This window comes from Condylura cristata, unplaced genomic scaffold (genome assembly GCF_000260355.1).
Source record: "Condylura cristata isolate star-nosed mole 26May11 unplaced genomic scaffold, ConCri1.0 scaffold00032, whole genome shotgun sequence".
Taxonomy (NCBI): domain Eukaryota; kingdom Metazoa; phylum Chordata; class Mammalia; order Eulipotyphla; family Talpidae; genus Condylura; species Condylura cristata.
In genome coordinates this window covers 9,901,014-9,923,454 of record NW_004567133.1, presented here as the reverse complement: position 1 = coordinate 9,923,454, position 22,441 = coordinate 9,901,014, and the positions used below count along the sequence as shown (strand labels likewise).

Below are 22,441 nucleotides of genomic sequence, written 5' to 3'. Positions count from 1 at the left end.
CAGCCTCCGGCAGAGAGTCTGGCTGAGCTGCTCTCACTAATTGGGCTTGTCTGTCCCTCCCCGGCATTTTCTTTCATCTCAGCTGTTAGAACGTCCATTCTCCTTATAGCACTTATCACAATCTGTGACTTTTTGTTTATTTTATTGTCTGCCTTTCCTACAAAACTGTAAGCGCCGGCTGTGTTTACTACAGTTTGGCATGGTGCCTGCTACTCAGTTATCAATAAATATGTGTTGAATAAACATTGTCCCTGTCCCAGTCATAGATGGAGAAGGCAAAGGAGCCAGGGGCGTGTGTTCTGAATATTCTTTCTGAAGCCCGGGAGTGGGTTGACAAAGCCCAGTGAGCTCTTCTGATGATGAATCCACCTTGAGGCTAAGTGAGTGAGCAAGTGAGAGCCTCTCTGGTGGGGAAGCAGCCGCAGGCCTGCGACTGAACAGAGGACCAGTCTGCGGTCCCATTCTCCTTAGCACTCATCGTGCTGAAGACTAAGTGAATGGCAGTGATCCCATCATGAGGTAGTGCTCCTGTTAATGGGTTAAGAAAAGTCTGTCGTTTTAGCTCACGGCACTGTAAACAATTGCTAAGCATGAGCTCATCAAAGAAAATTATACTTGAGACAGCACTTTAAGGACAACAGGACAAATGAGTGCCGTGGAAAATGCAAACATAGCAAGCAAAGAAGTAGTTCCCAAGGTTTGATTCACAATGATCTGCTTTGTTTAAATTCAAGGTACTCAAAACTAATTCAATGGCTCTTTTGCTTCATTTCGATGTGCTGGTTAAATGCTGGTGGTTAGGAATATATGCACACAACTTGAAAATCAGAAAAGTGAACTTGGGGCTTATCCTCAATGACCTGAGATAAGAGTTGACTTTTGTGACCTGGTCACGAGTTGGGACTCTCCCTGAGCTGGCTCTCAGCCCTGACTACACTTTGGGACCCAGGGGCTTTCAAAACTATTCACACTCAGGTTGGCCCCCAAACAATGGGATAAGAATTCCTAGAAAAGAAGCATGGACTACAGCATTTTTAAAGCTCCCTGGTGATTTTAGGGTACAACCAGGGTGGAGATGAGCTCTCTGTTTGCTCACTCTTGCTTAATGCCAACCTTTTACACGTCAGCTGGTCCTAAAGGATTCTCCTGTAAAGTCTACTCCATGCCTGTCCACTCCTGATCACCTATCTTCTTCGTGTGGTTTTGGCTTCAAGCCCACCACGGGAGGGAGATTGCCAATCAATAGGACACAGAAGCCTGAGACTCCCAAGGGAGGTGGCTTTCTAACATTTCCGAGGGAGGGAGCACAGCACGTTGTTCCAGGACAGGATTCAAGAGGCAGAAAACACCACTGCGGCAGGTCAGGGCTAAGGCACTGGAATTAATGTCAAACTCCACATCTAATTTTTAAGACCATAGATATCCACCTATTAATGCTTCTAGGCTCCATGACGTAAGGAGTTTCCCTCGCCCTCGCCCCTCCTTTCTCCCCACTTCTAAGACTGTAACTTCTCCCCCCACCCCCTTTACTGTCTCTGCTTCTCTCAGCTCTCCTCTCCTCTCCCTCTAACTCGCCATTGCCATGCTCTGCCCTTTCCCATTCTTGGTCCTTCTCTCTCTCTGTGATCTGGTTTTTTCTTCCCTGCTCTGTCTCTGTCTCGTCTCTATTTCCCTCTGGCTCAGTCTTTCTGTCTCCATCTAGTTGTTGTGTGTGTGTGTGTGTGTGTGTGTGTCTGTGTCTATTCTCCTGTCTTTCCTTATCTGAGTTTCTCCCTCTCCTGAGCCCCCTTTTTGTCTTCCAGTTTCTTTCTCCCTTGATTTCTATCCCTGGTCACCATCTCCCTGTGAGTGTGTGTACACAGAGCTCGGCTAAATGCCTGGGTTCTCTCCCACATTATCGCTTGGTTTTTCTGACACTCTCTAGCTCTTCTACTTTTCTCTCTCACTCTCTTCTCCTACATCAGCCTTCTTGTACCCATGAACTTTATTTTTGCACTAACTTGCAGGCAGGGCCCCCGACTAAGGTGAGTTTCACCTGTGCTTTCCTGAGAGGAGGAGGCAGGTGAGAAACACAAGAACCTTTGGCTACACATGCACCCACTGCCTTCTTTCTTCCAGACTCCATGACACCACCCCGTGGGCTGGGGTCAGGGTGAGCAGGGGGCAAGTCCAGGAAGGGCAGCAGTGGAGGGTGGAGTGGGGTGCTAGAGGGGGTTACCGGTGCCACTGGGGTCTGGTTTCCGCTCTGGTCTCAGCCCTTTCATGACACAGATACTCTCCATGACCAGCTTGACAGGGCCTGGTGGATTCTGCATCGCCTTCACCAGTGAGATGTCAGAGGGGTTCAGGGTGTCCAGTGCAGCCAGTGCAGCTTCCAGTGCCGGCATCGCCTCTGCCAGGTCGCCCTCACATTCATTCTGCAGGTGGCACAGAGACAGGACGGGTGAGAATTCAGTGCCTGGCACACTGCAGGGAATCCAAGCTTGTGCTACCAAAGAGAGCAGGGGGGAGTGGGCTGAAGGCACTCCCCACCTGTATCCCCATGGTGTCTCCTCCTGGAGCTCTGAGCTGAGGGCAGCTCTAACTATTGCTTAGCAGTGTGGAAGGCCTTTGGGGCTGGGTTTGGATGCCTCAGGTATTTGAGAGGTCACCTGGTTTGCAATCTTAGAAAATCAAGCATTTGTTTTTAACAAACTCCCCAGAGATACATGCAGTGGGTGACCTCGAACCCATTAATCAAGAGTGAGTTGGAAGGTGGAGTGAAGGATGGTGCTGAGGGGTGAGTAATGGTAGGAAAGGGTTAGGACAAGTTCTGGGAAGAAAGAAGGGGTAAGAGAAGGTCAGCAATGGAATGAGGGTCTGTAATAAATTGTTGCTCAGAGTTGGGGTACAGGTAGAGTCAGGGATATGTTGTAGGAAGGAGGTGGAGTAGAGTTGAAGGCAAGAGTTCAGGGGTAAGGAGTGGGTAGGAATTCGATACGGGAAGTGAGCTCTGAGGAAAGGAGACAGTGCATTTTTATTATTTCTTCATTTAAAAACAAAATCAGTGTAATAGAATACTAGCTAGTCATAAAAAAGAATGATTATGCAAACCTTCAAAATATCATGCTACATGAACAAAGTTGGGTACAGAATGCCACCTTTACACAAAATATGCAGAAAAGGAGCATCCATACAGCCACAAAGTAGGCTCATTTTTGCTTTCTGGGGTGATGAAAATGTTCTAGAATTAGATGGTGGTGATGGTTGTACAACTTTGTAAAGATACTAAAAACCTCTGAGTTGCATTATTTAAAAAGATGAATGCTATTATGGTGATGGCACATGGGTGACTTGGTGATGGAAAACGCGCGGGGATTACAATTGAGATGGAAAAAAAATGTACAAAATGATGTAAAAATAAACTGTTATAAAATTAAAAAAAAGATGAATGCTAATCATCTATGCATCTATGAATTAAATCTTGTTTTAAAAAAAGCTTAACATGGTAAGGAACCTTACAGACTACTTAGGTAGTCCACCTACCAAATCCACAAACCAACCAACAACCAAAAAGATCTCAGGAGGCAAAATGAGTTAGTTAAGGCCACAAAGCTGGTAGTCAGAACCAAGGTCCAAGGCTGGGACTCTGGGTCTCCTTCAGTGAATTCCCTAGTGGTTACCGAGCCCAAGGAAAGATTACACAGCCATGGTAGATGGAAACTTCACAGAAGAAGGTCAGTTCTTAAGCAGCATGGTGCAGAGTCTTTGGCCTGCAGGCTTATTGTGACAGACAAACACAATAAAGAAGGTTCCGCATTCTCACCTACATAAACATGTACACAGCATAGACCAGATGCATGTAGTCATGGACGTCTTCATTTTCTGCTTTCTTAAAAATCTCTAGCAGTGGTTTATTTGGTTCCATTATATTAGAACAACCTTCTCTTCCCCCAAATAAGCAATGTCAGCTGTCTCCAGTATCACAGTGAGTGTGCTCTGTTGGGTGGCAATAGTGACTCAGCCTTGGGATGCCTCAGTGTCCTGCTCTTTAGCCCTGGGGTATGCACTAGGGAGCATGCTCAAAGAAAAATTGAAACCAGCCCCTGTGGCCTCTCATAGTCAGTCTCAGACAGAGCTTTGTGGCAGAGGATACCAAAGGTGCCAACTCAGGTGCAGCTTTGGGTTCTTGGTGAATTTTAATGGGCCCAATCACCTATGATGGCTTCTATTTATTCAGAGTCCTGCATTGCTGTCTTGTAATGTTCCAGACAGCTATTGGCCACACAGACTTTTTGCCTCCCCATGTGTCTGGAAGCTGTGTTCCCTCTCTCTTTCCAAAGGTCCAGTAAGCTTCCTTGTCTAGTGACAAAAAGGCTCTGTCACAGTACTGTAACAGCGACTCTCATACCTGACAGCCCAAAGTCACAAGAGAGCATTGATGGCATCCTCATGTCCAGGCCCTAAGCCCAAAGGTTCTAATTCATTCTGTCTTGGTGGGGTCTGGGTACCTGCATTTTAAAACCTCAAAGGGGATTCTGAGTTTCTCTATGGAGAAACTCAGGCTTATACTCTGGGAACACCAAGAACAGGGGAGGAAAGCAGACTTCCTGGCTGCGACTTGGTGGGTGACACACCTATTTTATATGCTCATTAAAAGGACTATATGACATTTTGGAGAAGTATTCGTGATAAGACGTTCAGGAAGTAAAAATGCACGATGCAAGTTGCAATTATGATTTCAGTTACATAAAACCACCCATGTGTATATGTAGACAGGAACTAGAAGGGAACGAAAAGCTGAGACAGTGTTAAAGCTGCGTTCTTAGAAATCTTTCATGTGTGATATTCTGGTTACATCATTTGTTTCTATGCTAAAAAGCATTATGATTAAAAATGATCCCTGTGGCTTAGCAGGGATGTTTGAGAGGTATGAGGCACAATGTATGCTGACAAGTCCTAATTACTCTACAGAAATTCTGGCATCATTTATTATCCTCATTAGGGGAGAAAGAAATGATTCATTAGCTTAAGAAGACTTGACCAATTTCAGCAAGCCATTGTGCTCGTGAGCAGCTGTCTGGGGCCAGGCTCTTCCAGCCTCCAGTCTTCCCAGCAAGGATTCATTTCGGAATGTCTACACTGCATTAGGCACTACAATGGGTGCTCTCCCCTCGCCTTTCTGGGGTTGCGAGACTAGAGAGAACGAGCAGTGCGGGTGTGGAAACGACAGGCCCGAGAGGAAGGATTTTGCTCCCCACGGGAGCTGGGGAGCTCAAAGCCTTCACAGGCCTTGCTCCTCCCTGGAGAGTGTCCTCCACCTCCTGACTCACTCCAGAGGTCATTCCCAGTGCTCAGGGCAGGGATGGCAGTGCAGGGGACCTCACCCTCCACACCGAAACCCGAGGTGGCACTTTATTGCTCAGGGCTGAGTGTGGCAGGTCAGGTCTTTGTAAAAGACACCTCTTGCCACCTCTCAGCTCCCTCCTACTCCTACAAGTCACTGCTTCCCTCTAACATGGTGGCGGAATACTGGGCATGATGGTTACTTCATGTGGCAAGAGGCTGGCCTTTTTATAAAAAAAGCAAGACCCCCGGTAGAGGGTAAAGAATGACTATCATGGAGAAGAGTTGAAGAGAAGTCAGTCTGGAAAGCTTGTCCTTTTTGAAAAAGTTGCTAATGACCCATGTCATCCCCATAACCTAGACGCTGGACACAAGGTACTTCTTGTTCAAGGTCTTGTTTGATGACAGTGTCGAATAATGTTTAATTCCTAAGGGAGAGCAGGACAAGACTCTTAGGCTAAGTGCCAGGAGCCCTGGATTTTAATTTCACCAATTAGCTACAAAGCTCTGGAAAGTCATCTTATGACTGAAGTTCAATGTCACTCACTCAGATATTGACCCCTGTCATTCCCAAACCTGCAGTAGTGGAGACACTCAAAAGGAACAACGAACCTGAAAGTGCTTGGAGAAATACACAAGGTTATGGGGACGCTAGTCACGTTTTCTTCAAATATCTGCAAATGAAGCCCTTCCCTGTTCTTCCATCTTCAAATGAGGACCTCATTTATTCCACTCCTCCAATATGGTGCACACATACATGAGCAAAAACTGGTGAACAAAGAATGGGATGGAGACAGTCATGTGGATGGCCAGAGGATGAGAATTCTTAGAGGAAAACAGCCAGTGCGAGGGCCCTGAGGCAGGGAATGTGTCTTGTGTCTTTCTGGGGGATTTTGGGGGGCCGCTGTGGCCAGCATAGAGTGAAATGCAAAGTAATAAAGAGACAAGGGTGAGATCATGTGGGCTCTTGCTGTGAGTGAGATGGAGAATATTTGTAAAAAAGCTATGTAGTGCTTCCTAGAGAGAGGTTCTGGAAGACCTGCTTCATCAGTCACTCGCTGTGTCATGCTGGGCAAATGGCCTAACCTCTTCAGACTTCATTTTTCTTCAAGGCTACCACACTTAAGATAGGCTCTCTAGTCAGATAATAGATGAGCCCAGACAATGCTGGTTGCCCACCCCCCCTTCTCTCCACTATCTTATACCTTGATTGCTTGGGAAACGGCAGCAGCAGCATTGGCTTCTTTTTCATCCGCCTGCACTAGAAGTTTCTTGCCATCAGCTTCTCTAGTCTCTGCTTCAATTTTCACCATCATCTTAGCAGTCTCCTCGGAGGTGAGGATGAGCTGAGGCTGGAGGGCAGTCAGTTCCACTTGCATGACAGCCACCTGGACAGGAGAGAAGGGTGGAAGGAGCCTGGGTCAGACTCATCAAGTCTGCGATGGTGCAGTTAGCAAGGGTTGAAGCAATGCTCCAACCTCTGATAGATGCAGAAGATACTAATGATTTTAACCTGCCACTGGTGATATCAATATTTGTGGACTGGTGTTGATGGCTTTGATTTTTTGAGACTTACTGAGTTCAGACCATGTGTGGTGTTATCAAGTGTGTGCTAAGCACTGAAGCACATCATGGTAAATTTAATACTAAGAGAAATCAGTTTCCCCTTGCATCAAGCCTACAAGCTAGTATTGGGGGCAGGGAGAAATATAATAAAAGCAATTTTTTTAAAGATTTATTTATTTGTACATACAGAACTGGGAACAGGCCAGAGGCTCAGGGGCAGTGAGAGGCTTCACCAGAGACAGAGTGGGGAGCAGAACAGGCAGATCGACGAAGTACACTGCTAAGAGGAGCAGTGGGCGGGTCAGGAGAGGTCTGCCGCGCCACGTGGTCACCTCCGGGGCAGGCGGGAATCTAACTCATGTGGAAGTGGTTTTAGCTTCTTAGTGCAGTACTTTAACCCGCTGCACCACCAGGGAGGGCCAATAAAAGCAATTTAAGGGGGGGGGGAAGCACTGTATTTGTTAAGGCTATAAGGACAACATACATAGCTGGGCTCTTTGAAGCAGAAGAAACTTTTTTTTTAGCAGAAGAAACTTTCAAGGCCATTTTTGCAAACATTCCTGCCAAGTGATCTGAACACCTCTAATGATGGTTAGCTCACCACCTCTCAGAGGAGTTGTGCTGTTTTTTAGACAACTAAATGTATTCGATTTTCCTGATGAAGATCTGGAATTTACCACCATGCAGTTTTTGCCTGCTGGTCCTGACTGCCTTGTACAGAAGCTTAGACATATTTGAGGCGGGTTCTATGACCTTGGGCCCACTGCCCGCTGCAAGCAGGTGAGAGAAGCACAGTGAGCTGTGGGTTAGAGGCACAGGCACTAAAGCCTGAAAATCTGGGTTTCAGTTTTGGCCTAACCACTTAACGCTGTTCCTCACACAGCCACGTGGCGATGGGCACAGGGCCGGGTCACCATGCACCACAGCTTCTTGGGTGGAATGTGGAGATGCTCAGTAGCTGCCTTGCACACAGGGCCCGAGAGTGCTAGTCGGCACCATCATTCTCTTTTCTGGTCTAGAGTGTTTCAGGTTCTTTGACAGCTTCTCAGACAGTGGCTTGCTCACCCTTGCCTGGATACACTCCAGTTTCCAACATCTCTAAAAGCCAAGACCCCCAAGCTGGACCCAGCACTCGTAGGAGCAGAGCAATGGAGGTCGCCTCAGATGTCCTGCCCACACCCGTGCTGCAAGTGGCAGGTTCGCAGTCTGCAGCAGGCAGTCTGCCCACACCACATGACTCAGTCACCTCGGTTCTTTGTTGGTGCTGAAAAACCCATGTCTTAATGATGCCCACATTTTAGAGGGTTTGCAAAGTGGCTCCAAGTACAAATCAATTAGTAACTTATATGCCAAGCATTTTATTAAGGGCTATGCTTATGCAGACTCATTTAATATTCACAGTAGCCCTGTGAAGCAAAACTTATTATGGCCTTGTTATGAAAGAGGGAACTCAGACCCAGCAGTGAAATAACGTGTCAAAGTCCTACCGCAGGTACATTGTAGAGCTGGGTCCTGAAGGTCTGACCACATAAAGCCCTTTCTCCACTCTGCTCTGCTTCCTGTTCCCCTGAGAGGATCTAGTGCCAGGGGAAGAGGGAGGCCCTACCTGGGTACAGCTCACGGGGCACCAAACACCTCCCTATTCAAGATAGCACTTTGTTGTAATAGTTTAAGAAGTCAAAGTGAAGGTTAAAAAAAACCCCACTATGAGCAAAATGTCAAAATGTTAAAGACAGAATCCCAGAGGGCTGGGTTTGGGCAGAGGCAGGGACGTGAGCTCTGCAAATGCAGGGTCAGAGACTGACGTGGCCTCTCTTAATTCTGCACCTGAGCCTGTGCCTCAGTGCCCCTGGCTTGTCCTGCCCCTCCCCGCCCCCATTCCCTGTGACTGTAGTCACCTGAGAAGCCGCAAATTCGAGTTTCTGCAGGCCGGTCAGGTAGCGGCTCCTCATCATATCCACCTCTTGCCTCTTGCTGTTCAGGAGCGTCTTGAAGGTCAGGATCAACTCCAGGTAGGAGGTGGGGGTTACGTAGTTGTGTCTGCGAAGCGTGTTGTAATAATCGACCGAAAGTTCCTTCACACTCTCCTGGAAATATTTGCACATGGAGATGACCCTGCCAAGAATGCAAAAGAGGTCACACAGGCCCAGCTTGCACCAGTGAGGTCTAACACGGCTTTGGTGACAACAGTGTGAGGACATGAGAAGCTGCACACTGACGGTGTCCTGGGAGAAACCAAATTCTCTGAAGACAGGTGAACAGAGAGACAAGATCGGGGTGGTTCATCTTCTCACTGGAATTGTTATTGATCAAGCTTCTTCTACCTCTGGTCGCTTTGGTGATTCAACAGGGCTTATGCAGGAACTCTCAGCCTTTGGGAGTTTGGTGAAGACTTATTTATGCAGAAAATTGTTTAAAGTGAAATAAAATACTCAGTATAATAAAGGAAGTCAATTACATTGAACTAGAATGTTCAGAATATTTTAGATGACAATTTTGTGATATATAATACATATGATTTTAATCAACATATTAAGTCTGGGCCAGCAAACTTTCTCTGGAAAGAGTTAAATAGTAAATATTTTAGTCATTGTGGGCCATGAAGTTTCAGTGGAACCTACTCAACTCTGCTGCTCTAGGATGAAAGAGAGAACAGAGGCATGCTCTAATAACAAGGACATTTTATAATTTCATTTACAAAAATAGACTGTGAACTGAGTTTGGCCTATGTAATATAGTTTGCTAACTATTCTATTAAATAAGATTGGGAAACAGGTCTAAAAACTACCATCATTTTGAAGGAAATTATAAAGTGAGATATCTGTAATGGTTGAATAAATTATAAAGGTAACTGCGATTCTCATTGGCAACAAAGTCGCAGGTCCTGTTAATCCTTGTGGGCTTATTGTCTATGCTGATAATTGAAGGAATTGCAAAATAACAGTTGGGTATCGGTGAAAATGAAAATACGATTTTCCCCATTGATATTCACTGACCTTCTGAGTTCTACCCACGAGCCATGAACTCAGGTTAAGGACCTCTGGCCTAAAGAACAAAATTCAAATTTCTTAACTTAAGGCCATCAAGATTCTTAACCCTACCTACTTCTTCATTTTTCATTAATTCATTTATTAAGCAGCAACTAAACCTGGTACTATGTACCAGGCACTTGTTAGGCATGAAGAATATAGAGGCAGATAAGGCAGGTAACACGCCCCCGATTTCATGGGTCACTCAGGGTGGTCAACACTCTCATCTCTTCCCTTACTGTAAAAAAACTTAAGTGGCTTTTAAAAAATGTATATATCTGAGTTTTCTACACATTTTTTTTAGTATCATGATTTTTAACCCATTGGCAAAGATATCATCTCAGTTGAGAATGCATATTCTAAAACTATTAAGACAGCTATATTATCATATCCAACTTTTCATAACTATGATAATAATGCACCCCCTGCAGAATCATGAGCAATGGAAATTTTTCTTTTTTCAGGTATTCTATAAAATAGCCAATTAAATGTAACTGGATTTTAAAGTATTAGCACTTTGGTAGTGGCATGTTGTGATAACATACTTTTGAAGAAGTGTGAACCTATACTACTCCTAGCATACACAGTGTTGTAAACCAACAGAACCTCAATTAACATAATGTGAAAAGATGAAAAAAAAATAGAAGTATTGGACATGTTCCATATGTAATTGAGAAAATTTTAAAACACCAATATCAGGATTTTCATATTGCAAATATAAATAAAATGCTGCCAACACTTACTCTATCCGAATATTGTCATCAAGCTCAACATCTTGTAGAAATTTGTTGGCCACCAACTCCAGGGCATCTGTAGGCCAGGACTGGAACCAATCAATTGTACAGCAATTGGTCAGTGAAGGGAACATCCGCAGGCGGTTCCGGAAGGCGTCCCCAATTGGACTCATAGCTGGAGAAAATTAGACTTTGTCAGTTCCCTTCCTCCAAGGCCAGAGCCCCATGGGATTAGACTGGTCTTTTCATAGAATCAGATGGGGCAGGGTGGCCACGCTTCCTGTTGGTCCTCAAGGGTGTAGTTGGGGATAGTCAGGATAAGTGCCTGGGGCACTCAGGGGAATCAAAGGGCTATTCATGCAACTTTGTGATGCCCATTCACTGTATAAGTATCATTTCCTTTGACTGCTCTCCTATGCCCATTACTATCCTTTCCAGAACGTTTAGTCACTTTATCAGAGCGGTTTGAGCCCTTTGATCCACTTGTTCTGTTTGGGTTAACTTTCAGACATATTACTAAATGAGCCATGGATCTTCCATACACAGCCACTCACAGAGGCTGCTGTGGGGCCATCGGCTTATTTCTGACTCTACCTCCATGCAACCACAAATGTTCAGTCCTAGTCCCCTAAACACGATCATTTTTAAAATTAGACTTAATGTGGCAGGGGAAGGCATGATGCTTAGGTGGAAGTGTAGGCCAGTGTAGCCGAGGAACAGAGAGGAAAGGGGAAGGGTGTTGTGAAGGGAGAGTGGAGGGAAGTAGGGACAGCCTGGCAAATAGCCTTCTAAAACCAGAGGCCAGGCATTTTGGTCTTTCTTCTAATATGAGGCAGTTCAAGAGTTTAATGTGTGTGTGTACACATGATGATCCTATCTCTGAAATATGAAAAAGTTCCTGGCTCAGTAGGACAGAAAAGTTTGCAACAGATAAGAGTGCTATAAAATAATTAGGTTGCAAAGATGAGATCTAGCTGCAATGATATCAGTTCAGCTAATGTGAACCTGGTAGAGCTGGAGATAAGTGGGAAGAAATGACAGAAAGTTAGGAGGGAAGAATGACAGCACATGATAACAAGAAAGGGAAATATTAAATACAACCCTGTAGTTTCTGAATAGATTGGAGCAGAGAGAACTCTGGGTGCTGTTGTACGAGGCCACCAGCGATGTATTAAAAGGAAGGAGACTGTTTCCAGGAGAACTCAGAAGAGTGAACAGGCTTGAAATCATTGTCCAGAAGAGTGGAAGTTTCCACAGAAACTCCAAGCACTGACTCTAGGTCTGAAACAATCCTGGGATCATTGTAAGACTGGGCTAAGGACAGTTAGGAGACCCTGAAACACCCAAAGGAGAAAGGCAAACCAAGTTTGCTGCTGCTTACCAAGGACAACATGAAGGTTCTTTTTCACTCTTTCTATAAAGAAGTTGTACATCGAAAGAGGGGTGACATCGATCTTCTCGCCTTCGGTCCTGGCGGCCATCTGCATTTTCTCCACAAGGTCAGCCTTCTCATCTGGTGGGAAGATGTTGGGCACATCTCCTGTGTTCAGAAGCATGTTGATGTCCTCCACAAAGGACTCATCCTTGATTTGATTATCAGTGAAAAGGAACACGGTTCTTTTGGTGTTCACGCCAACCTGTAGCATGATCATCTTCAGGTCTTCCCGCCACTCATTGCCTGAGTAGTTTTTGGTGATCTCGATCTGGTACAGTTCATATGAGTTTATAAATGTGGAGAGTTTGCTTGCACTCTGCCGCCCACTACCCCCAATGCCCACGAGGAGCAAGTGACCTTTGTCCTGCTTCAGGACCCTGCAGATTCTGGAGATGTGTTCAATGGCAAACTTAAACATGACCAAGGACATGGGGGCCTTGCTGATGTTGTTGAACTCCTCCAGGTAGTATTCCATGACTCCTGTGAGCTGTTTAAGGTCAGTGATCTCGTCATAGACTTTTTTTTCACTTTCTGGCTTGAAGAAATCACCAAAGAACAGGCTACGGATATTATCATCAACAATCTTTCCGGTGGGTGACAGGTGGATGAGGACCTGTGGCAAAGATAAGACTCAGCCAGGCATTATGCAATGGGCCAGCCAGGATGGCAGCAGGGGGTGGAGAGGGAGGGAAAATTTGCTATGAGTTTATATAATAGAGGCATCTAGTTTTACCCCTGTTTTTATGAAGCTTGAATTTGTTCATAGAAAAACTGCAAGTGTTTCATTTTGCATTCACAAAGGGCAGAAGCATCACCATGTTCTAATTTCCAGTATCAGAAAGAGGAAGCATATAAAACCTGTCTTCCTATGGAAGACTGGGGACCAGGCGCAGTATCCTCATGTTTCCTTTGAGCTAAGTGTTCAGAGTCATAGTTTATGCGCAGTTAAAAAAAAAAACACCCCCTAAGACCATAATGATCATTGTAAAGACTATGATGAAAGGTCATTCATGTAAGAGAATATCAGAGTGAGGGTTGAGTTGTTTGTTAAGTGGTTAAAACACACCGGTGGCCAGATTATAAACACCCTGAGGAGACAAGTGCAGGATGGTATACCATTTTCCTTTACGTTCTTGCCCCTTTATTAAATAAAGGTACAGATACTATGCCTGCCATAGGAAGACAGGTTTTATATGCTTCCTCTTTCTGATACTGGAAATTAGAACATTATGAATGCAAGATGAAACACTTGCAGTTTTTCTATGAACAAATTCAAGCTTCATAAAAACAGGAGTAAAACTAGAAGATTCTATTATATAAACTCATAGCAAATTTTCTTACATCAAATCAAACAGGAAAATATGTACAAATAAGAAAGAAACCATGACAACCTTTCACTTAGGCTTTCTAAGGTCTCAATACAACTATGAAAATTCATGGTTCATTTTTCCACTCACAAACAAATGGACCATGAAGATATATTTTAAAGGAGCTATAAACAACAGCAACATATAGTATATCACTTTGAATGGATCCAAATTTGTGTGTCTCCTAGGAAGTGAAGCAAAGTTGGGCCAAGTATCCAAGCACCAAATCAAGAGAGCACTCGATTTAAGGCCAGTTTTACTGAGATTCAGAAAACAGAGCTGTAAGTCTCCTCTAGGAATAGAACCCCAAATTGGAGACCAACATGGCCATTTCTGATTACAGGGTCTGATTTACCTTCTCCATGGATTGTTTGAAGCAATTAGAAGTGGTTTCTTTTGCCATGTTGAAGAAGATTTCTCTGTCCTCATGATCAATCAGACGGTCATAGAAAACCCGGTAAATCTCATGAATCCAAAGTCGGATAAGTTTTTCTATATCCTGAAAACCCAGAGTTAATTATTTGAATGAATGGGAGGCAGAGCCTGTGGTGGTGGTTGTATCCTAGCGCTGATGTGAGCATCAAACAAGATAATGTTGATAAAATACTCAGCACAATCTAGCATAGCTCAAATGCTTAACAGAAGTTAGCTATTCCTATATCATTGTTTATTCCGCATAAGCAAGGATGTTGTGAATAAACCTGGTAACAGAAATTGAAGTGGCTGACCTGCAGGTGGGTGTGAGGGCACAGCAGCACCCCCTGTATCACCCTTGAAAAGTCTCGCAGGTTGAAAACATAATGTGACTTGGAGGGAGTTGGCAAGAAATTCTCCACTGCAGCCTTATAAATTGTCTTAGTAGCTTGTACCATAATCTTTCCGTGCCTTTGGAGGAGAGGAAAGGCAGACCAGTCAAGGAGGGACCAGGACTGAGGACCCCCAGGCCTGTGAAGACACAGGAACCTCTTACCTTAAAAATGCCACATCAAATCCTTTCCCAAAGTGCCAATCAGAGATGGAAGTGAAAATCTTGCTTAAAATTTCATCTTCAAAGGCATTGATGGAAAGGATATTCAGATGGCGAGTGAACCGTGCTAGAAAACACACATACACATTATCTATCTATCTATCTATCTATCTATCTATCTATCTATCTATCTATCTATCTATCTATCTATCTATCTATCTATCTATCTATCTATCTATACTTGTCTATCCACCTAAAGTATAGGCCCACTATACTTATAAACTGATATACATAGGCTTTTCTTTAATAAATAATGATTACACAGTTTATCTAGAACTTTGATCACTGTGTGAGCTTGATACATATATAGATGTTATTAGACTAAAGTTAGAGATACCTATAGTACTGGATGGGTCAACTGAACCTGAAGCAAAATAAACCACTGTTTATTTTGATTTGTTTGCTTAGTATTACTTTTCTTAGTCCAGTTTGGGTTAACTGTTCCTTTTCTGGCAATCTCAAGAATTGTAACAAATAGCAGGTGAATCTGTCAATCACCTCAAGTTGAGAATGTCTGTTCTAGTCTCCCCCTGGAACACATGCTGGCCACACCAAACTCTCCTTTCACTAGAGACTTTCTGTTCCTTGAAGGTCTCATCAAGACTCCTTACATCCCATTTTCATCTTCACATCCTATTTCAATCAACTTCCAACATGGAGTCTTCAAGTACCACCCCCAAGAGCTAACTTAAGCCATTCTGGCTTTTCTCAATCCTCATTTAGGACAGAGTGGTGGCCCGGCTCTGCTTGGGGGCAGGGGAAGAGGAATGAACTCTGTCCTTCACATACCGGTAATATCATTCCTTCCTCCTCCAGGGGGGCCCATGGCTGTCACAAGCAACACATCAACAATGTCCAGCCTGGTCGTGTCCTTCTTGTCAAACCAGTAACCATGGTCAATCCAGTGCCTCAGGAGCTCTATGGGGGGCTGAGCTCCATAGATTTCTTTGGCTGGCATGTTGAGGTCATCTGAAGAAAGAAGCCATGGCCACACATAAATTTATGGGGTCATCTGCCCTCACAGGAGAACTGTTCCCTCTATGGGAAACTCTGTGCCCACCCCGGGCAGGCTCAGCCCATGGACATTCTGACCCCATGGGAAAAAGCTTCCCCGGGTCTGAGCTCTCTTGCCTCTCTGAGATCTATACCTATTGTGATTTTTTTTTCTAGATTTATTTATTTGTACATACAGAACTGGGGTACAGGCCAGAGGCTCAGGGGCGGCGAGAGGGTTCACCAGAGACAGAGTGGGGAACAGAACAGGCAGATCGACAAAGTACACTGCTGAGGGGAGCAGCGGGCGGGTCAGGAGAGGTCTGCCGCGCCATGTGGTCACCTCCGGGGCAGGCGGGGATCGAACTCATGCGGAAGCGGCTTTAGCTTCTCAATGCTGTGCTTTAACCCGCTGCGCCACCAGGGAGGGCCCCTATTGTGATTTTAAAGCTCCATCGGTTATGATCAACGAACAAACTTTTAACTGTTTCACATTCCCTTTGCCAAAATATATTGATTGCCCACTATGTGCTGGAAGTCCTTTTAATTACTGGGGAAAGAATACTGAGCAATACATTCCATGCCCCCCGCCAGCAGGTAACAGCTGTTCTTTAAGGGGAGCTAAGGTGTTTGAGGAAAATATCCAAAATAGTAGATTGTGAGCTCCTCCAGGGCAAGAAAACTGATTTTCCTCAAAAGCATATGGCCCAGTCCTGGCATGTAGAAGGCACTCAATAAAAAGGAGAGCCTTTTCTCTATAACAAAAAAATCAAATGTTCCCTTTGTGCCATGTACTATTTTAGGAGTTTTATACATATTCATCTAGTTCAAATAAGGACATTTGTGCGCTAGTATTACATTTATGGTAGAGGTTAGGAACTGAGCATCATGGGCTTAAGCCACAATGTGCCTAGGGCTAAAAAATGAAATTTGAGTCAAGACTTGTTTGACTGCAAAGCTTAAATTGTTTTGGGATAGATCATAAAAATGGGAAAGGAGAACAGGAAGAAAAAGATTTTTGAACAGGTCCAAAATCTTTAAAGAGCTGATGTTAGTTGACAAGATATAAATAGATGCAGCATTTATGAGCCAGGCATGAATTTAAAAGCAGGACATGAATAATCCAGAAGTGGAAGGCATGACTATTACTAATTGAGAACTCCAGGAACTGGAGGTTAAGAAAGTAGATAATATAACATATGTGAAACCAAGAAAGCTGGGCTTGGTTGATGGCTCCTGAATATTCTAGGTGTTTAACCCTGAACAGGAATTTAGCCTTCTGGAACTGCAATGAACTGACTAGTCAAGTGATGATGATAACCGTATACGAGATTGTGGGACTCAAATGAAATAAATGAGGTGCTTTGTGAACACATAAAATCCTATGAAAACCCATTGTGCTTATTTACATATATTTATTTATCAGCAATTAGATTTCCTCATTTACTGATAGTTTACATGGCACAAAGTGGAGTAAGAGGCTTATCATGGAATGTTTTTACTTTTGGGAAGGGCCAACACACAATCCTTTTCTAGAAGATGTCTCACTGCAGGGTCTTTTTGCCTGATGCAAGGCCTCAGAAACTGAAAATCTCCCTCAGTTAAAAAGGCCTGGGCCATGCCTCACTTATTGATAATTTGATCTATAATACATGGTTAACAAATACTTAGTAACAGAGGAAAGAAAGGAAAGACAAAGGAAATAAGGGAGAAAGAAACAAAGGAGTAAGGGAAGGAAGGAAGGAGATATGGAAGGAGGAAGAGACAAGAGGGAAATAATACTAAATTAGATTAGCCAGAGTAATTTATTTCCCAGAGAGAATAAAAGGACAGTAAAGATGCCCTACAAAGGTAGGTTCTGATTCATTGCAGCTTGGTGTAGAAGAACCTGGTTGTGTTCAGACCCAGGCCAGTCTTACCCACAAATACCACTGCTTTCTTCCCCAAGGGAGGCCCGAAAATGCCTTTCCTCCGCCGATCCAACTTGGACATGATGATATCCTGGGTCTGATTGGCTGAAGTTCTGGCAGAGAAATTGATGCAATTGGGCAGGTAGACATTTTTGGGAAGACGGAGAAGAAAATTATTGGTGATGACTGATTTGCCAGTGCCCGTGGGACCCACAAACAGCAGCGGAATCTCATGGTCTAGGTAGGTTTTCAGGAAGAAGGACTGCCGCGCTGTCTCCATGGTGGGGATGATGAGTTCTGAGATCTGTAGCACAAAGACATGAGGGGTCTTGGCGCCGAGCCCAATATGTGGGTTTCAGATTACCCAAGAGTTGCTGGCTATCTTGTCCAGAGCCATAGAGCCAAAGTGATGTTGAATGCAGAACCAGGGATATGATGCTTATTTTGCTACTCAAAGTATTCAAAGAATTAAAAGTTAGGTTTCCTAGACTTTTATTTCCAGGGACTAGAACAATTGTTGGACAAGGGAGAAATTCCCAGAAGAACTGAAAGTACATTCTGCACTGACCTGTTCTACTGGTGTGAATTCAGTACCATTTCAAACCCTGCACCCCCTTCCCACCTCCCAAAGTTCTAGGACTAAACTCTTTAAGGGAAGGGAAGTGTAGGAACCCAGTGCTGGTAGTTTCTTCATCCTCTTCAGCCCAAGGTGTGTCACAGGCTCAGCCTCATGAGCACCGTGTCCTGCCTGCTGTCTTGATTATCAGTTTCCACTTGCCCAGCCACCGCTTTCTCTACCTCAGTTTGCCATTCTTTCTGGGACCTGAACAAATGTGGTCATCTCCAGAAAGATAAATTATGTCCACTAGATACTACTAATAGAGGCCTAAAAATGAAAATCCAGAAACATTTTCCATAGGGAAAAAAAATGAGCAGGGTTTGTAGGTGAATCAACTGCTAACCAGAAAACCTATCAATCAGAACTTACTTTCCTGAGAATTCTGTTCGAAGAAATCTTTCTCTGAGGAATTTAGAGAAAGGCAGGGATCCTTTTGGTTGAAACATCTGAGAGGTATGCTGATACATGTACCTGGCATAGTGATAATGACCATCAACAGAACCTTCACTAGCACTGGTCTAGTACATAATAAGGGCCAGGCATTCATGCATATAGCCTTCAATCCTTGCGACCATTGGTTGTTTTTTCCTGCTGTTTTTATAAGCTGAGTAAACTGAGGTAGATAAAATAAAGACTGAGTAAGGGATCTGGCTCTTTCTGATTCCAAAGTCAATCCAGGTCATATCTGAATGTTTTTTCTAGAGAAAGTCCTCCCAAATGCTAATCCAGAACTGACATTGATTCCTTCACTTTAGAAGGCATGTGTGTCACTTTGGAAACCAAAGGTCCGTGGCCAATAGATCTCTCTTGTTCTCTCTCTTTAAGATTTATTTTTATTTGTTTATGCATAAAAGAACTCTGGGGTGTGGGCCAGAGGCATGGTGGTGATATGAGAGGATTCACCAGAGACAGGGTGGGGAGCAGAACAGGAGGATCTACTGAAACAATGCTGAAGGGAGCAGTGGGCAAGACTGGAGAGGTCTGCTGCACCACGTGGGTCAGCTCCCTGGTGGGGGATCAAACTCAGGCCATAGTAGCTGGTGATAGCTTGATAGTGCTGAGACTTAACTCCTGAGCCAACAGGGAGGCCCTGATACCTCTTTTTTACCTTTGCATTAGCTGCAATTTTTTCCTCTTCTTTGGTAATGTAATCCGTCCACATGTTCCAGTGCCCACTACTTTGCTTGACGAAATAAAAGTCATAGATGCTGCCTGAATCCAAAAAAAAACAGGACAGGTCATTAGCACACCTGGGGTTTACATGTTCTATGAGAGGTGTTTAACTACCTTGGCTGTGGGCTCTAAAAGGTGTAACTACTGGTACCAGTGTAGCTGTGGTGAACGCAAAAAGTTATGGTTACCTGTATAAACCAGAACCAGACCTTTTAGAGTGGTGACAATTATTTAAAATAAATGATCATTATTTAAAATCAACCCATGATTAAAAATGAGAGGCGTTAACTATGCAAATAATTACATTAAATTATATAAACAGAAAGAATTGAAAGAACAAAAAAAAAGAAGGCAATCGATCCCTTCAAATCACACATTCAGAAATAACTTTGGATGGCAATCCTTCCAGCTCTGTCTAGGCAGGCAAGTGCATTAGAGACAGAAGGGACAGGCAGATGAAAGGAAGGATTCTGTAAGAATGGGACCATTTTTCTTGAAAACTGATGTATAGGTGGGGGTGGGGGGAGAGAAAGGAAGAAAACAGTGGGGAGGAGAACACCACAGAGTATGTTGGAGGACTAGGGGTGCTTTGGTCGTGGGAAAACTATGGTGATCACACAGAAAGGGAGAAATCCTTTATTGTGAAAAGACAAAGAAATGTAAAATAACGACATGTCATTAATAAAAACAACAACAAAAGAAAATAGCAAAGAGGAAAAAAGGGATCATTTGATATTATTATTACACACTAATAGGACATACTCATATTTTCTATTACATTACAGGCAATGTTATAGTCTTAGCTAGTCATTAAATTTAGCAGAAGGCAGGTGATTAAAATCAAGTTGAACCTCAGATAAACACTATTCCATAGAAAAGATATTGGTTCCTACACAGTGTTTTTAATTACGAAAGAGGTTAAGCTATTAAGCACTTAGTTGTACTTCTAAAAATCACAGAAACCAATTTTGTATTATGTGTTTCTTTGTTGTGATAAAATAAAAAATAAGAAGTAAGGACAATAGTATAAGAACTGCCAATTTCCCAAGATCCAGCTTCACTGATTATCAACATTTGCTAATCAGGTCTATCCGTTGCTCCTCCACCAACCACCATATTCATTCTCTCTCCTCTCCCACTTCTCTTTCTCTTTCCCTCTTCTCTTTTTCTCCTCTCCATCCCTTCATCCCTTCCCTTTTTCTTTTTTCCTTTGAAGTGGCATATTTTGCTTCTAAATACACATGTTCCTATTCCAGACCAGTCTCACTGGTTCCTTTGTAGACCATGAGCTGATGAACGCTCCCTCTTCCTTCCACCTCCCCTCCCCTGGCTCCTTTTGCTATTGCTGATGATACAACTTTGTCCTTGTCAGGGCTTGTAACACTTTTTGTTCTGTAACCACAATTCCCCCATTTCTTAATTGTAGGCTTGCATTTAAATAAATTCAATGTTCAAATTCAAACCTTTTTAACACAAATCTTTCTTTTGATTCCTCTCTTCAGTGACTTATTTTTTTCCCCATTAAAGAAGAGACTTTAGGTGCTCAATTCTCTTGGTTCTTACATGTTTGAGATGTCCGTCTACTGCTTTTATATATGAACAGTGAGAGTAATACCCTTGGCTGAGAGTAATACCTTTTTTTAAAGATTTATTTTTATTTATTTATGCATAGAAGAACTAAGGTGTAGGCCAGAAGTATGGGGGTTTAGGGAGTGGAATGAGAGGAGAGGATTCACCAGAGACAGAGCGGGGAGCAGAACAGGCAGATCTGTGGAAGTACACTGCTGAGGGGAGCAGCAGGTAGACAGGAGAGGTCTGCTGCTCCATGTGGGTCAGCTCCCTAGCCTGGGATTGAACTCAGGCTGCAGCAGCTGATGGCTGGTGATAGATAGCTTGATAGCATCTAGACTTTAATCACTGCACCACCATGGAGGCCCTGAGAGTAATATTCTTAAGTGCCTCAGTGTTTTGCAGCCTTGCTCTATTATGCTTTCTTGCATCCTATGTGCTGTGCAAATGTCTGAGGCTCATCAGATATTTCCCTTTTTATTGACCTATTTCCTTTAGCTAGATGCCTATTCACATCTTTCTTATCCTGGAAGTTCAATAATTTGATCCCATTTCAGCTTTTGATCCGTTATTCTCTATCATTTTTTTTTTCTTGGAACAAACTATACTATTAGAACTTATAGAAATATTTCTTCATTTGGGGGAAACTTCTGCATTTATATCTTTGTATTTATTGCCTGCACTATGCGTTGGGTTATCTACTTAAGGAATTTGTTTAGCTTCTGTATCAATAATTTCTTTATAATAGCTTTCCCATATGTCTTTTTCTTTTATAGTAAGTATAATAATCTGAAACCTTTCCTCAAGCCACTTATTAGAAGTCATTTGTACACTTTTTTCATGTTTTCATTAGTTTATTTATTAGATCACCAATGGTATTGTTTGATTCTCAATTTATTCTTTTGTTTTTTCAGTTTTACTTTCCCTCTCTAATTCTCTCATTTTATCACTTAACTGCCAACATTTAAATGGTTTTATTAAGATATAATTCACTTATCATATAATTCACCTATTTCAAGTGCACAATTCAATGATTTACTACATACAGCACATGTATATGATGACAGACACAGCTCTCTGCAAACATGACCAAAATCAATTTTACAACATTTCATTATATCAAAAGAACCCACTCGTGGGATGTGGGTTCTGGGTTGGTGATGTAACATGTAAAGATTTTTTGTCACCACCAGCTGCCAATGTTTATGGAATTATGTTGGTTGTTGTTGGGGAATTTGTAGGCTTAAATTTCTGCTGTTGTTGTTCATTTCACTAGGTATTAAAGGAGGGAGCTTCTGTTATCCTACGTCACTCTGCAGCTTTACCTAGAAGTCAATCTGGCACGACAGTTTTAGAAAGCAATCTGGCAGTGTGCGTACAGAGCTATAAAAATGTTCTCTAGCCTAAGTCAGAAATTCCACTTCTGGGAATTTATCACAAGGAAATAATTCACTATGAAAATAATCTCTATACATGAGTATGCCACACCATCTGTGATAGCAAAAAATTAGAAATAATTTACATGTTCCACACTAGGAAGCTAGTCAAAATTATGTCTTATAGGATGAATGAGATATTTTGCAGTCACTAAGATGATAGTTGCATAAACTAAATTTAACATAGAAAAATGTTTTTAAGAAACAATGACATGAAAACAGAAGAACAACAAATGGGAATATACTATTAGGGAAAAG

The 22,441-nt window shown here is 43.1% G+C and overlaps 1 protein-coding gene across 1 annotated transcript in view; it reads right to left on the bottom strand.

Annotated features, from left to right (window-relative positions):
* Window positions 1-22,441, bottom strand: part of DNAH3 (dynein, axonemal, heavy chain 3) — a 117,096-nt gene that overhangs the window by 22,312 nt on the left and 72,343 nt on the right. Inside the window, 11 exon segments of the mRNA XM_012731794.1 lie at window positions 2,219-2,417; window positions 6,531-6,713; window positions 8,790-9,006; window positions 10,664-10,857; window positions 12,064-12,702; window positions 13,812-13,955; window positions 14,185-14,341; window positions 14,427-14,550; window positions 15,273-15,452; window positions 17,396-17,690; window positions 19,114-19,217. Coding sequence (XP_012587248.1) covers window positions 2,219-2,417; window positions 6,531-6,713; window positions 8,790-9,006; window positions 10,664-10,857; window positions 12,064-12,702; window positions 13,812-13,955; window positions 14,185-14,341; window positions 14,427-14,550; window positions 15,273-15,452; window positions 17,396-17,690; window positions 19,114-19,217 — 2,436 coding nt within the window.